The sequence below is a fragment of the Hyperoodon ampullatus genome (genome assembly GCF_949752795.1).
Source record: "Hyperoodon ampullatus genome assembly, chromosome: 11".
Taxonomy (NCBI): Eukaryota; Metazoa; Chordata; class Mammalia; order Artiodactyla; family Ziphiidae; genus Hyperoodon; species Hyperoodon ampullatus.
This window is the reverse complement of record NC_136924.1, coordinates 90,658,541-90,675,530: the sequence shown is the minus strand read 5'-3', so window position 1 is coordinate 90,675,530 and position 16,990 is coordinate 90,658,541. Positions and strand designations below refer to the sequence as shown.

At 39.4% G+C, this 16,990-nt stretch overlaps 1 protein-coding gene across 2 annotated transcripts in view; it reads left to right on the top strand.

The window, feature by feature from the left end:
- PTPRO (protein tyrosine phosphatase receptor type O) overlaps positions 1-16,990 on the top strand; it is a gene marked incomplete at both ends in the record, with an annotated part of 218,000 nt that overhangs the window by 194,270 nt on the left and 6,740 nt on the right. For both annotated transcript variants that reach the window (XM_079714874.1, XM_079714873.1), the window contains 5 exons: positions 7,486-7,576; positions 9,662-9,738; positions 10,347-10,481; positions 10,711-10,833; positions 15,619-15,773. In XM_079714874.1, coding sequence (XP_079571000.1) covers positions 7,486-7,576; positions 9,662-9,738; positions 10,347-10,481; positions 10,711-10,833; positions 15,619-15,773 — 581 coding nt within the window. The remainder of the gene's footprint in view (positions 1-7,485; positions 7,577-9,661; positions 9,739-10,346; positions 10,482-10,710; positions 10,834-15,618; positions 15,774-16,990) is intronic.

The following is a 16,990-nucleotide window of genomic DNA, read 5'->3' as shown; positions in this document are numbered from 1 at the left end:
GTCTCTTAATTCCTACCAGATGATATGACGGTGGAACAGCCAGCGTCACTGCCTTTCCTGGAAGGATTAGGAATACTCTCAGTTCATGTCATCAAACCCCAGTATAACTATTACTGTGCTTCTGAATTGCATCGTTATAAAAAGAAATTCAGTGAATCATTTTCTGGTAAAAAGAAAATATTTTTTTTTCAGTTGTGAATGATAGAAATACAATTCAAACTAGTTTAGACCAAAGAAGAAGGGAATTTGTTCAAAGGATAACTAAGGTATCTCATATAATCAAAGGAAAGGTTGAATAGCTAAACCAGGAGGAGAGTAGGGAAGCAGCTCAGTATCAGGAATGGCTGGAATCAGGGGTCACACCCCTGAAGAGACACCCTCTTTTTATTTCTCATTTCTACTTCTCTCTTTGTCTTGGCCTCACTTTCTTTGGCTGCAAACAAACCTCTTTCTCATAGTAGAAAATGCGACCACAATCAGCCTCGGAGTGTCACACCTATGGTTGCCAAAAGGAGTCATTGACTGTCTTTCTTGTTTGTAGTTTAAAAAATAATAGGGGAGGATTCTGATTGGCTGGCATGGGTAATGATGTCTTCTCACGCTGTCTGCAGCCTGGGAGGGCAGAATTATGGAAGAACAGGACAGTTCTTATTGGTACCATGTGGATAAACCAGAGACCAAGAGCATTATACCCAAAGAGAGGACCAAGCAATAAGTGATTAGATCTGAGCTTCAGTTGCTTCAAAAATGTGAAAAGTTGAATGGTCAATTTTATGACTAAATATTCAGTTTACAATATGCTGAGGGCTTCTATATATTCAAGGTATAAATGAACACATTCAAGCTTATTTCATAGGATTTATAACACAGATAGGAATGTACCAAACTGAGAGTCCAAAAACCTGGATCCTCATTACTGTTTTGCCACTAATTAATATAGGAAAAAATCAGTTTCTCATCACCTCAGTTTCTTCATCTCTAGAATGGGTAAGTTGAACACAGAGTGGTTCTCAGCTGGGCCTGTACCAGGCAGTGCCCTAGGGGGAGTTTGGGGGTGTGTGGTCATCCTGATGGTTTGGGAGTAGTATTTAATGGGGAAAGGGACAGCGATGTTAAGTGTTCTGCAATGAGTGGGACAGTCCCACACAACAAAGAATTGTCCCAAGCCAGTGGTATTCCATGGAGAGACACTGGACTAAATTGGGGACAAGGTTACATCGAAGCTTTATAATTCTTACATATTAGTCAAGGTTCTCTAGAGAAACAGAACCAATAGGAGACATACACATTATATATATATATATATATATATATATATATATATATATATACACACACACACATTTATACATATATATACACACATGTATATAATATATGTTAATTATATTATATAATTATATTATATGATAATTATATTTTATAATATGAAGATCCTATATATGATAATACAATAGAAGATAGAAGCTGATGATGATAGATAGATAGATAGATAGATAGATAGATAGATAGATGGAGAGATTTATTTGAAGGAATTGGCTCACACAATTGTGGCAGCTGGCAAGTCTGAAATCTATAGGGTACCCAGGGACGAGCTGATGTTGCCACTCAAGTCCAAAGGCAATCTGGAAGTAGAATTCCTTCTTCCTCAGGAGACCTCAATCTTTTAAGGCCTTCAACTGAGTGGATGAGGTCCACTTACATTATGGAAGGTAATCTGCTTTCTCAAGTCTACTGATTTAAATGTTAATTACAGCTAAAAAAGTACCTTCATCCAACATCTAGACTGATGTTTGACCAAGCAACTTGGCGCTATGAGTAGCCAAGTTGACTCATAAAATCAGCTAGCACACCATGACTGGAAGACATGTTTAGTAATTTTTATTTATTTTAAAGATATTTTTTCATATCCCTTTGTTCTTAGAACATCATTGGTCAAATATGTAATTTATTTGGTGCCAAGTCCTGATATTGTATCTCTGCTCTGGTGAGAAAATACAAATTACTCTCCAGAAGTCTGTTTTAAATCACAGGCTCAGATTGTAGGTTTTGGACTAACATTTGCTTAAGCAGTGACTTAGTGGTCTGACTCACTTCCTTTTTCATTTGACAGCCTCCCAGAAATTGCCAACCTCCAACTCCACCCAACCGCACATCCTCAGGTTCAGTGTCAGAGTAACCCCATCTATTTTCAAAGACCCATTGTGCTTTCATACCTGACTTCAGGGTGAATGACAAACCTTTCACATGGCAGCCCTCAAATTTTCCTGAACTTGATAATTAATGGAGGCTTAAGAAAAAAAAATGGTTCTTGCTCTAATGGGACCCCAAGAGGGTATAGAGATGGCTGAATCAATTGGTCTAGCTAAATCCAGTATCAGACTGTTATTTGTTCTGTTTCTATTAATGCTTAATACTTGTATTCATTTTGACACTGACATGGAAAGATCACACTCATATTGAGAAATTATATCATTTATAAGCATCATGCAAATTGAAACTGTTTGGATTTACATGTATTACCAGTAACAGTCGTACATGAAGCTACACGAGTTGCTAATTTGAATTCACTGAATAAATTCCTTTTTCACTCTGTATCTGATTTCAGATCTGTTGGAAAGATTGATTATCCTTCTGATGAAAATATACATCTTTTCTTAAGGAGGTTTGGGACCCGGGGATTAGATTCAATTTCTCATTTCTATTGTCTCATGTTGAGAACGTTTCAAAGAGCCAGAATTTAGAGCTTGGAATCTGAGATCCCATAAGATATAGCACGTATTGTTCATTTTGCCATTAATTTCTATACTTTGTGTTTGATCAGGATGCTAGGAATGCCCTCACTACCTTTGTTTGGAGATGTGGCTGCATAGGTTAAAATAAAACTATATCACTTGCCACATAGTTCATAGGAGATGATCTTTGATTTCTGGTAGTAGCTCCCATTTGTAGCTTTTTTTTTTTTTAACCTTAACTATTTATTTATTCTTTTTTTGGCTGTGTTATGTCTTCGTTGCTGTGCATGGGCTTTCCCTAGTTGCGGGGAGTGGGGGCTACTCTTCGCTGCAGTGCGTGGGTTTCTCATTGCAGTGCCTTCTCTTGTTGTGGAACATGGGTTCTAGGCATGAGGGCTTCAGTAGTTGTGGCACACGGCCTCAGGAGTTGTGGCTCACGGGCTTAGCTGCTCTGCGGCATGTGGGATCTTCCCAGACCAGAGATCGAACCTGTGTCCCCTGCATTGGCAGGCAGATTCTTAACATTGCACCACTAGGGAAGTCACTGTAGCTGTTTTTATTTGTGTTTCAGTCCAGTTTCCTGGAGACTTACCTAGCAGGCCGTGGTCTGGTACCGGTCCGTGGCCCGGGGGTTGGGGACCCCTGTGTTAAGCCACCCAGTTTGTGGCACTTTGTCATGACAGCCCTAGGGAACTAATACAGAACATCACTAAATACCTCGCTCTAAATCCTTTCTTCTCCCTTTGCGTTTACCTGAAAAGTAACCAGCCATTGGCCAATCCCATTGGACCTTTCACTGGCCATAGATGGAACTTCTTATGTCAACAACACAGGCCACATTGTTTCTCCTGACTTGTCCTGTAGTCTAGTCAGCTATCTCATCTGATTCTAATGTCCAACCTCATCCGAAAGCAAACAACAACTGCTTATCACCTGTTGACATTGTTACAGACTCTAAAGCCAGAATACAGCTTGTGCTCTTCCAAGAAGATGTGGTACATGTTATGGAACAAAGGTATCCCCCACCTTCCCAAATTCATATGTTGAAGTCCAAGCCCCAGTGTGATGGTATATTTGGAGATGGGGTCTTTGGGAAGTGGTTAGGGTTAGATGAGGTCATGAGGATAGGGCCCTCATGCTGAAATTAGTGCCCTCATAAGAAGAGACACTAGAGACATTGCTTTCTCTTCTCCCCAACCCCACCATGTACACACAAAGAAGAGATCATCTGAGCACACAGTAAGACAGTGGCCATCTACAAACCAAGAGAAGCCTCATAATGAAACCTACCTTGCCAGCACCTGATTCTTGTATGTCCTAGCTTCCAGAACTATGAGGAATAAATTTCTGTTTCATCCACCCAGCCTAAGGTAGTTTGTCATGGCAACCCAGGCATAAAGTGCATGTGTCTGTGCCCCACTTTTCAAGACCGTATGCTTCAAACACAGCCAACACAACACACACTGCCATTGGCTTCAGTGACTGTATCAGTTTCCTAGGGGTCTGCCACAACAAATTACCATAATCTTGGTGACTTAAAACAACAGAATTGTACTCTCTCACAATTCTAGAGGCCAGATGTCCAAAATTAAAGTGTTAGCAAGGCCATGCTCCCCCTTTGAAGGCTCTAGGGGAGAATCCTCCTTTGCCTCTTCCGGTGGTCCTGGGCATCTTTGGCTTATAGCTGTATAGCTCTAATCAATGCCTTCATCCTCATATGGCTTCTCCTCTTCTCTCTTTTATAAGGACACTTGTCATTAGATTTAGAGACCACCCAGATAATACAGGACGATCTTATCTTATGATTCTTAATTACACCTGCAAAGACTCTTTTTTCCTAATAAGATCACATTCACAGGTTCTGGGGGTTCCGACATGGGCATATCTTTTGAGGGATTATCATTCAACACTATGAATGACCTAGAAAAAAACCCACAATGATAAATTATATTAGAAACAAAACTGGCAAAAGAAAATTCAAAAATGATTTGTGTTGGTTTCAGGCCATCACCTCATACTTTGCCTTCATGAAGATGGAAGCCTCTGGAGTTTCCATGTGGTTGGAAAAAAAATAACTGCAAAGCTACTGGGCTGGAAACTTAGTATTTGATTTTCCACTTAGGGACAGGCTAAATCACAAAAGATTGCAACGCATTTTGTGTATACATGCCATTGCTGCTTTGCTGCAATTTAACTTTGGCAATTTACATTTACAGTATTCAGCCAATTAAACCACTCTTATCAACTTAGGGCATTTACAGCAGGGAGGCAACACACAATTAAAGTTCTTTCAGTTAGTCAGCTTCCATATGTGCTCCAGCTCTCAGCCTCAATCTGTTTCCACAGTTTCTTTTTGTACCAGCGGGCTTTTCCTGTGGCTTATCAGTCTGTCCTCAAAGTGGGGCTTTACTGGGGGAGAGTTGTTCAGTTAGCACAAATGGCAAAGGAGGGAGAAATTATGGAGCCAGGCAAAGCAAAACAAAGAATCATAATGGAAGCATTTCACAATCATGATCAATGGTGCTTCATTAATATTTATTGAGTTTAATCATTCCATTTGATAGTCATTATATACCAGTGAGGTATGGAAAAATTATTAGCCTTATCTTACAGATAATTCAACTGATGTTAATGAGAGTTGAAATACTTTTTCAAGACCCTGCAGTTTATAAGTGGTCCACCAAAATAAGCCAGATTTTTGACAAACTAAAGACACTCCCCAAAGGAGGTAGATTTCCAAAATATTTTAAGCAATGGAAGCATCATTTAAGTAAGCTTAAGTAAGCTTATAGCTGCCAAAAGGAGCTAACCTAAAAATAACACTGATTTGGTTGAAGTTTGCTAAAAATAAATTTTGTTTCTTATAAGAATAATATAATCAGTCTTTGACAACCCTTTAAAATGGAAAAAAACAGTTATAAAGGAAAAATGACAAGCTTCTGTTTAAGGGCATTTGGCAAGCAAGGGTTTTGCCCGAGATGAAAGAAAACTTCTAAATTTGTGAACTGAAGATCAAAGTCAGCATAGTTGGTCTTAAGATTGACTTCGACTTGGGCCAAGAGCTCACAATTTTGTGAGCTTGGAAAGAAAACAGTGATGAGAAATCAAAGGAAGAGAGAAATCTGGACAATTAGATCAGTTCATCCATGTTGACTGCAGCTTGCATTCCAATGCCATGAAACACACACACTAACCTACCAAAGAACTTCTGTGTGGACGTAGCAGACGTCCCAAGAACTGGGTGTCTACAACATTTGCTGTGCATGGGCACTTGAATCAAGACACTGAAGGCACACACACCAAAAAAATTCCCTGCTCAGTCTCTCAAAGCATCATCAAATGTTTCCAACTCCCCTCAAAATTCTTTCAAAGACTCTCCAAAATTCTTCCCCCAGAGAAGTATTCCTCCAGCTTATGATTCTTTATGGTAATAATTGGGAGGAATCATGAAGAATAGCATCCCATACAAGTAACTAATATTTCCAGCAAGTGGTGTCTCTACTTGTTCACTTAATTGTCTTATAGAAAAATGCATACTATATATGTAACCCCATTCGTAGATGGTTAGACAGACTGTTCACTAATATTGCCCTCGGATTTGTATGGGATTTGCTGCATTGGTCATGCGCTGCACAATTCCAAGGAGCGCCATTTATGTAGACCACAGAATAATTGATGCCCCCGGAGAAATCCAGGTGGCTTGACTCCAACCCCTGTTTCCTATCAGACACATGTCATAGAAGCTTAGAAACCCCCTTTTCCAGTAACATAGATTTTCTGAAGTATGTTTGTTGTCTGTTTATATAAAAATTGCTTTATCAGTGCACCTTCTGATAATAGAATTTATAAGAGTAATGATACACACAAACAGATATTTGGATGTTCCTATTTTCATGGAAGGGTTTGTCTACCCACTACTGCATCATCCTTATTTTGGGGTTTTATTACCAGATTTTAGTGACTGTCGATCCTATATCTTATAATGTGGAGACTGTGCCCTACTTCTTGTTCCTCACTCTCTCCTTTTCTACCTTCTCAAAAGCTCATCGCCTTCAGGAGAAATACCTACAATTCCTCATAGAATAAGAAATATTTAGGCAAACCACATAAATTTCAGTTACCCTGTACCTCCAAAAATCTGAAACCTACTTCTGTTTTCAAATTTTCCATACTCCTGAGTGTAATGCACATAATTCTTACCTTCTCCAAGTGATCACTTAGCTATCCAAGGTATTTATGTATTACATCAGTCAGCTATTACTGCAATAATGCTATATAAGAAACAACTTCAAAATCTCAGTGACCTACAACACTTATTTTTCTCACTTGTGGCTCTGTGGGACAGATGAGATCATTCTACTTCAGGCTGTGGGTCAGAGTCGGGTCTGTTCCATGTGTCTTCTCATCCTGGGACCAGTAGCTTTCCTGGGCATGTTCTTTGCAAGCAGATGGCAGAAGCACAAGAGAGCAAACCAAGCTGAGCAAATACGTTTAAAACTTCTGATTGGACGTGAGTTCTACCCAAATTCATTGGCCAAAAGCAAGGTGGCAACAGTAGGATGGAGAAGTACACTCCGCCCCAAAAGGGAGCCACTGTGACATCGTAAAGCAAAGGGGGTGTGATAATGGTGATCATTCTATTAGAGGCAGGAAGTGAAGAATAATCCAGTATGAGCAATAAACCAATGTGAACAATAATGCAATCCATACCATGTATGGGAATCTCAAATCTATTCTCTGTCATTTACAGGAGTTGAAGTTGATTGGACTGGATATTCCACACTTTGCTGCAGACCTTCCACTGAACCGATGTAAAAATCGCTACACAAACATCTTACCATGTAAGATTGTCAATAATGCCAATCCTACTCACGTCTTCCAAAGGCTGAAGGGCTGTTACTGAATATTAATCAGTTTCAGGGACCTCTGGCCAGACCCAGTAACGACCTGTATCTTCAAAGTCATCTCTGTGATTGCATTGATCACATTGGTGCTTTGATGTCATTAGATCCTGTCATATGTAGGAAAATTTAATAATTATGCTTTTAAATAAATTGTATCTGAACAGAAAAGACCGACCATTTGGGTTTTTGGAGATCAAAAAGTATTAGCCAAATTAGGGACAAGATAATCTGTGCTCATAACCTATTTTCAGTCAATTCATTGACAATGGAAGGAAGCAAATGGAAAGGGAGTGCAAGGTGTGAAAAAACCTCTTTTCTTACTTCTGGCAAGTTCTGCCATTCCTTAGCATTTTGTTATAAAAGCAACATTCAAAGAACAAAGTAATGCCATTTGCAGCAACATGAATGGACCTAGAACTTGTCATACTGAGTGAAGTAAGTCAGACACAGAAAGACAAATATCATATGATATCGCTTACATGTGGAATCTAAAAAATAGGGTACAAATGAACTTATTTACAAAACAGAAGTAGAGTCACAGATGTAGAAAACAAACTTATGGTTACCAAGGGATAAGGGGGTGAGGGATAAATTGGGAGATTGAGACTGACATATACATGCTACTATATATAAAATAGATAACGAATAGCACAGGGAACTCTACTCAGTACTCTGTAATGGCCTATATGGGAAAAGAATCTAAAAAAAAAAGAGTGAATATATGTACATGTATAACTGGTTCACCTTGCTGTACAGCAGAAACTAACACAACACTGTAAATCAACTATACTCCAATAAATTTTTTTTTAAAAAGCAACAAAGAAAAAGTAATATAAAGTACTTACAGGACAATTAAAATACATTCCAATATAGATTTAACTTTCCTCTCTGCTACACTCTAGGGGGAGCTGGGAAAGAAGGGAAAAGTGCAAAGCTCTAGAAAGAGAACTCCCTCCTTTAAAAAGGTTCTTGACAAAATTAAGTAGTATTATCATTACAACACCTTAGTTCTGTACACATTTCAGGATTTACTTTTTTCATGTGAAGTCCATTTACAAAAAGACCATCAACTCCATCTTCTCTTCTCGAGGCTTCCCAAAAGTAGTGAATTCTCTGGATGTCCCTGAGTGAAATGGAAATCCTGTGTTTAGGCTACATTCTATGGCCTTCCATGCAACCTACCAAATATTTTAGTTCCTGTACCTATTCTCCACAATCCCCAAAACACCTGGAGACCACTCTTTCAAGGACAGGAGGGCTGAGGGGAGGAAATATTGGTGGGGAGATATTTATATATTTATTTAAACCAGAAACTAAGATTGAGATAGGCTAAAATATTAAGCTAAAATAAATTTTATTTACCTACCCTATCACTGACCGATTTGACTTGGTACTGCGTACAGATATTGGGTATAGAATTGTCTTGACAAGTCTTCCTTCCACTCTGAGTTTTTTTTTTCTGGTTCATTTGTTTTGTTTTATATCTGTTAATCCCGAACTCCTAATTTATCCCTCCCCACCCATTTCCCCCTTGGTAACGATAAGTTTGTTTTCTTTTTGTGAGTCTGTTTCTGTTTTGTAAACAAGTTCATTTGTATCTTTTTTTTTTAGATTCTACATATAAGTGGTATCACATGATATTTGTCTTTGACTTACTTCACTTAGTAAAATAATCTCTAGGTCCATCCATGTTACTACAAATGGCATTATTTCATTCTTTTTTATGGCTGAGTGATATTCCATTGTGTACATATACCACATCTTCTTTATCCATTCATATGTTGATGGACACTTAGGTTGCTTCCATGTCTTGGCTATTATAAATAGTGCTGCTATGAACATTGGGGTGCATGTATCTTTTTGAATTAGAGTTTTCATTTTTATGGATAGATGCCCAGGAGTGGGATTGCAGGACCATATGGTAACTCTATTTTTAGTTGTTAAGGAACCTCCATACTGTTCTCCATAGTGGCTGCACCCTTCCACTCTGACTTTTAATATTTTTCTCCTTATGCTTTACAGATGACTTTAGCCGAGTGAGATTACTCTCCATGAATGAAGAGGAAGGTGAAGACTACATCAATGCCAACTACATTCCTGTAAGTAATCAAAATGAAACATTTTAAAAATCAGGCATCCAAATTCTAACCCAGCCAGAGGAAGACTATTAGGGCTTCCGGGATGTGTCAAACAGTTCAATAGACAGCCGTTCTCCACTAAGCACTCCAACTCTAAAGAACAGTTTCCATTATTCCATTTTAGAATAAAGAATAGGGAAAAAAAGAAGCCCAGAGACTAGTAATATACAAATGTCTTTGAAAAGGACTAGTGAAATTGAAAGTAGATCATTATACTAAGGATCATCTTTCTTGTGCTTAAATGTCAGTGTCAGCAACCAAACGCAAAGGGCTCCACCTGAGCACCTGTGCTTTTAAAATGCATCTGTAAAGACAGTGGTTGTTATTGTAAAAACGTGTGGGTGTGATTTCTAGGCTTCCCCCCCAAAAATGTGTAAAATCATATGGATTTATACAGTCAGCTACTATGACTGCCTCCTTGATGAAAAAAGGAGAAAACGTTACATACGTGCATGATCTCTTGCCATTTTATCCCCAGTAAATTTTCAGTGTTTTCTCATTTGTGTGAAACAGCATTTGGTGTTGACTGTGTAGCTCCTTAGGTGACAACTTTGTCACTTACCTTCCAGGGATACAACTCACCACAAGAGTATATTGCCACACAGGGGCCTCTGCCTGAAACCAGAAATGACTTTTGGAAGATGGTCCTACAACAGAAGTCTCAGATTATTGTCATGCTCACTCAGTGTAATGAGAAAAGGCGGGTAAGTGCCGAGTGGGGTCAGCCTCACTTAGCAGCAAAGCCTGTACCAGCCACTGCCATGGGTTAAATGCTTACTGTCTATTGGAAACTATTCCACTTGCTTCATTCTTCATCCTCACAATAATCCTATACAGTTCTTCAGAGGCAAGTCATTCGCTTTCCCTAAATGAGTACAGACTATTTCCTCCCTAGCCTGTTTGTTTTAAGAGGTTGTGCTATTGTCCCCTCAGGTGAAATGTGACCATTACTGGCCATTCACGGAAGAACCCATAGCTTATGGCGACATCACAGTGGAGATGATCTCAGAGGAAGGGCAGGATGCCTGGGCCTGTAGACACTTCCGGATCAACTATGTAAGTCACGGAGTGTGGGTTCAGGAGCTGTCCCCACGCTGAGGGAAGCCCCAGGGTCAGGAGGCCAATCCCCCTTCCTGGGACACCATGAGCACCTCAGACTTGGCAACATGGCTTCCTCCAAGAGGAAAATCCCACGTGTAATGTGCTTGTTTCCTAACTCCTCGAGAATGGTGTGGATTAAATACTTATCCTGGAGAGCCCGAGGAGATGGAATCAGAAGGCAGCACCGTTCCATCTCAGATTTCAGCCAGGGTAATAGAAGACACGGTGACCCACTGCTCACCAGGCATGACTGAGGAGAGAAGTGTTGTCATACTTATATTAACCATATATGGGTATATTTAGGATATACAAACACCTGCATTATAAATTAAAATTTAGTTTTAGATGTAGTGGTTTGGGTTTTATTTCGCTTTGTTTGGCTTTCTCCCTTATTTTGTTGTAGTTTGGCTTTTATTATTTCTAAGGTACTTCTGGACCTTAGTAATCATGGTTTCCTAGCTCTTTTGAAATGCTATTGAACTCTGATTGTTAGAATGTCAGAAAAGTCTATTTTTCCCCATAAGGACTGCTACATCTCTGCTGACAGGCAGGCTTTTGAGCTCATGCTGAATGTCTGCGAGATGCTGACATCAACCCCAGTCACTCTGGTTCCTTCTTCACTGAGGGCAGCCCTAGAAAACAGGAGGGAAGTTTTACTAGTATTCTCCACCTAAACATGGTCTCTGTTGAGGACAAACGTAATACTAAAGTCCTCATTAAAATGTGCTTCTCTGCTTAGAAACAACATTTTCCCACAGTGTAGATCAGAGGATGAACAAAAGACCCTGCTTCGTGAGGTCCATGAGCTCAGAATGAATTTTACCTTTGTAAAAGTTGGAAAAATTAAAAGAAGAATAATATTTCACAGGAAATATTATATGGACATTATAAGATTCCAATTTCAATGTCCATAAATAACATTTTATTGAAACATAGCCACAGATTTGTTTACTGATTTCCTATGACTCTTTCTGTGCTACATCAAGCTTGAATAGTTGCCACAGAGACTGTATGATCCACAAAATCTAAAATATTTACTATCTGCCCTTTACAGAAAATGCTTGATGACCTTAACATAGGCAATGGAAACAAGGATTGTTCATATCAGTGCAACCCAAGCACTCATTAACTCGCCATTTATTGATATTTACAAGAAACAAATCACTTCTTAACCACTACTAGTTAACAATGGCTTTTGCTACATTGAGAATTTAGGCAAATCCCAGTGTAACTGTTAACAAACTGCTCCAGGCTGTTCCATCTCTTTGAAATGCCCATCTCCTCCTGTTCCCTAAGCAAACTCCTACTCAGAATTTCAGCTCAGCTGTTAGCTCCTTTATCAAGCCTTCCCTAGTCTCAAAAGACCTTTTTCCCTTTCCTCTCCTGCTCTAGTGTCATGTATATCACTCCATCGCAGTGCACCATACATGGTTATAATTCTCTCATTTCATGTCTGCCTTCCCATCTCCCCCCCCACCCCCATGTACTGTAATGGACTCAAGTATCCTGTTTTAATAATCCTTGTAATCCTAACCCTTAGCCACTTACTTAATAAGTCTTCATGGAATTAATAAATCAGTGAATGAATGAATGTTTTCAAAAATAATAAATCACTTAGGAAACATCAACAGACTTAGCCATCAGAGAAAATGTTTGACAATCTCAATTCCATTTGAACTCTCCTTTCTTTCTTGGTTATTTTACCCAGAAAGCCAGTATAAACTGCTATACAAACACAGAGTAAATCTTTCCCTAGGTTTCGCATCTGGGAGAAAAAAGTTGCAAAGCAAAAATAAGGTCTGTTCCCTTGACTGGGAGAAGTGACATCGATCACTGAGTGATCAATACTATGTTCTTGTCCTTGGTCTTAAATAATAACTTTTCAATGACAACCATGTGAAGGGCTTGAAACATAGGAATAAAACGCTGAATAGTAGACTTTTCTGGTTTTTAATACAGTAGTTGCAAGCATCTGATCCCAGAGCGCCCCCTTTTGGCCATAAACAAGTAGAATCTAAATTTTAAGCTCCTGCAATGAAGGTTAAATTACCAAAGAACATTGTGCTGTGCTGATGAATACCTTTTTCTATTTTTTTCTTTTTTTGCTTATATACTTCTTTATTCCCTCCATGTTGATATGCGGAAATTTTCAGAGTACAGCCAGATAAAATTACACAAGTGAGAAAATCAGAGTATGAGAAATTTTGGAATGGTTAAGTAAGATGTAACCAGCAGGTTTTTCTCATTTAATAGGAAAGGAGGAAAATGACCATAACAAAATTTGTCACTTTCCAGTACTTGAAACTTGGCATGAACTGAGTAAGAACTGGAGACTAATAACCAGCAAAAACCTGTTTGTTCCCATTACTTTTGCCTTGCTATTCAGCTGACAGGAATCACCCATCTGGTAAAAGACCTCTGCCCTGCAGCTACAGGGAGACTAATCACAATTTAAAGCTTTCTTATTTTTGAACCACCTTGCATATTTTAGCTGGATACATTTTCATATACATTTTAGAATATATATATTCTAATATAGTTATATATATAGGTATATATATGTGTGTATGCATGTATATGTATATGTTCTGTCAATGAACATAACCAATAAACAATCTACAATAGGAATATTTATTTGAACCAAACTGAGGACTATAGCCTGGAAGACAGCCTCTCAGGTAACTCTGAAGAACTGCTCTGGAGAAGCATGATTTTCAGCACAGTTTTCTATCTTGTCAGAACAAAGAATATTAAACAAGTCAGGGATACATTCCTTCAAGATTTCAAAAAAAAACCCAGATCAGCACATACACAGCAAGCCAGTATGGCTTTGGCACCTGGGAAGGGATTCTTATCATGGAAGGAGAACCAGCATTGGCATCCCAGGAAGAGGAGCATTTATCTTTATTTTCAACATGGACATTCTTTACTTCTGGCCAATGCACCCTTTTCTTTAATAATTAAAACAAGTGTGCAATGTATGTTTGATAGGCCACAAACAGGCCATTCTGGTTAGCATAAAATTCAAGTTAACTCATGTATAACCCAGAATGACTTCCCGTACTTCAATATGTAAAAATTTCTTTTATCAAAACACATACATCCTACAATGTATGAGTCTTGTGCTCAGCCTGTGATCTGCATTTGGAAAGAGCGAGCATTTTCGTGAATTTTTCTGGGCAACCAAAGTTATCTGGGGATAGAGTATCCTTAAATCCTCCGGGTGTTGAGTAATTCATTCATTCTGCACAATTTATTATGCTTGAGTTACTTCCTTACCATACTTCCTGAAGACAGCAGCGAGGTTGGCCAGCATCTTTGCAGATTTCATGCCCCATGTGTCGAAGACAAAGGCCTTGAACTTGTTCATAGAGAGAGACATTGCGTATGGCTGGGGACGTGTGGCCTTAGGCCAAGGAGACAGTGGGTCTAGTTGAAGTGCTGACATTTATATTTATACAAATATTATTATATTTTTATTTATACATTTATTTATATTTCTAATTTTTACCTCACCCAAGACCAGTGACACTTTGAAATTCATTTCTCTCTAATACCTGAAAACCTAAACTTTAACTCCAAACTCACAGCCAGACCAAAATCTTCCAAAGTATGATATAGTATTCTATCTCCTGAGTGGATTCTAGGGTCTTAGCAAATTTGAGGGGTGAGGGATGCATTAGATCTTTGTGAGGCTTGGATTTGGAATATTTCTGATAGTTGATAGCAAAACTTTATGCTTATCAATTAGTAGGGACTTAAAGAAGTAAATCTTGGAGGACGCACATCCTAGCTGATATGTACGCAGGTCAGAGGGAACAGCAATATAGTTGGTATACGGGTTCATATGAATGGGAAAATATACAAAACATACCCATTTACTGGGATTCCCAGAACCACCCATTGAAATGCACTGAGCTGGATGACAGCAAGTGGTAGTAATTATGCTGTAGTAGTGATGAGGATACCTAACAGATACCACCCTTCACAAACACAATCACACTTAATCTCCACAACAACCCTTGTTAAAGATATCATGAGACCATTTTCAAATGAGAGAACACTGGTATTCAGTGAGTTGGTCTTCGTCAGTTCCCCTAGCATCCGATCCCAAGACAAGGATTGTTATATAGGGGACTTTTTGCAAGTGTAATGTTGGGTAAAGTCTGTCCAGGAACAAAGGAAGCAGGATAGGACAGTAGAGTTGTCCCATCTTGAATTTTTGTGCCCCAGTATCGATCACTCATTAGCTGCGGGCTGCCCTCAGCCTGAGAACGCTACCTCTTAGGCACTTCCCAGCAAGGTAGCTCCCTTCAGTGGGAGATGCCTGTGAGGAGTGGGGTGCAGCTAGACGCTATTAGCAGCACCAGGGAAAGGGGATGCAACAGCCTGGCCCAGTGGACCCAAGCGGGTCACCAACAGCATCTTTCAGTATTGAATTCATCGCCCAGAGCTGATGTAACTTCTAAATGGCAGAGCCAGGATGCAAACCCTGATCTGCTTAAGCTCTTATCACTACAGAGGCATGGATTAGCCTACTTATCCTACTATCTGAAGCTTTATACAATTAGTATTTTTTTTTCAGGGCCTGCTTTGTGCCAGACACAATGCTGAGAGCTGGAAAGGGAGATGTACCGACCAGGAGTGAAATGTGGCTTTACCATCGCTTGTGAGCTGCCTCTGAGGCCTGAGCCATCCTGACGGGGGACTGAGAGATTAACGTTTGTTTTTCTCCTAAAGGCTGACGAGATGCAGGATGTGATGCATTTTAACTACACTGCGTGGCCTGATCACGGGGTGCCCACAGCCAATGCTGCAGAAAGCATCCTGCAGTTTGTGCACATGGTCCGACGGCAAGCGACAAAGAGCAAAGGCCCCATGATCGTGCACTGCAGGTAACCTCACCAAATGCATTGTCGGTTAGAAATCATGGAGGAAATTGCCCACCATTAAACCACTGATCAGACTGAATTAACAGTTAAATGAATTATGATTTTTTAAAATGTATGATTAACTGAAGTCTTACTAGATACATGATTTACTTATAATACAGCTGTTTATATCCTGTAGTATATGAGATTAATAATATTATTGCCATTATCAGATTAAAAAAAAAAAAAACCTAAGGAGTCGAAAGATTAAGGGAGTCACAAAAGTTCATGCATCCAGAACATGAAGGAGTTAGTATTCAAATCCAGTCACACCCATCTCCAAAGGCCGGGCTTTTAAGAACCATGTGATGGTACCCTATCCTATCAAGGATTCTGTGGGGTTTATAACAGAGCCAAATACAAAGTCAAATTAAAAATAGCCAATCACAACCCAGCGTAATGTAAACAGACATAAAAAGCAAGTTGAAGGAAAGGTGAAATAAAAACATTCAGCTCATGAAGATGCACATATTTGCTAGGTTTCTCTTCCAGATTATCTCTAAATTTCCAGATGGGGCAGATAAAAGGGGCTATATGATCTAGTGCATTGTCAAAAATCAAGGACCACACTAATCCCTTACAGAAAGAGTTATTTTTGAATTTAAGCTTTCTTTCCTACCATGTGAACAAAGCTCCATCAAATCCAGTAGTGTGACATAATGTTGTTGTGAAATGTTTATGCAGCCTCAGAAGAGCCGGGGATATAAATGCGCTCCTATTGTGTATAAGCAGTAGAAGCGGGATAAAGCTGTCAGAGGAGGCGTTGGCAGCCAGTAATCCTGGATCTAGTGCCTTGGTCTGTGAACTAGAATGGCTAAGGGTGTGTGTGTGTGTGTGTGTGTGTGTGAGAGAGAGAGAGAGAGAGAGAATGTGTCTCCCTGGAAAGAAAAATGTTTCCTAAGCTACCAAGGTCCTGATTAGGGAGACTACCCTTGCTGTCAGTCATTCCCGGGTCAAAAGTTTTGCTTCACCAGATGAAATTATCTCATCTCAAAATGGTTCTTTCCAAGAGCAGAAAATAAAGCTGCTCAACCCTGGGGTCAAACACATGGACTCCTTTCACGCACGTAGCAGGGTAGCAGGTATAGTTCTGGATGTGACTTCGTAAGTGTTCACCCAGACACAGAACATTTTATCTGAGAAGATAAGTCCTAAGAGGGAAGAATTGTCTGGTAGAAGAA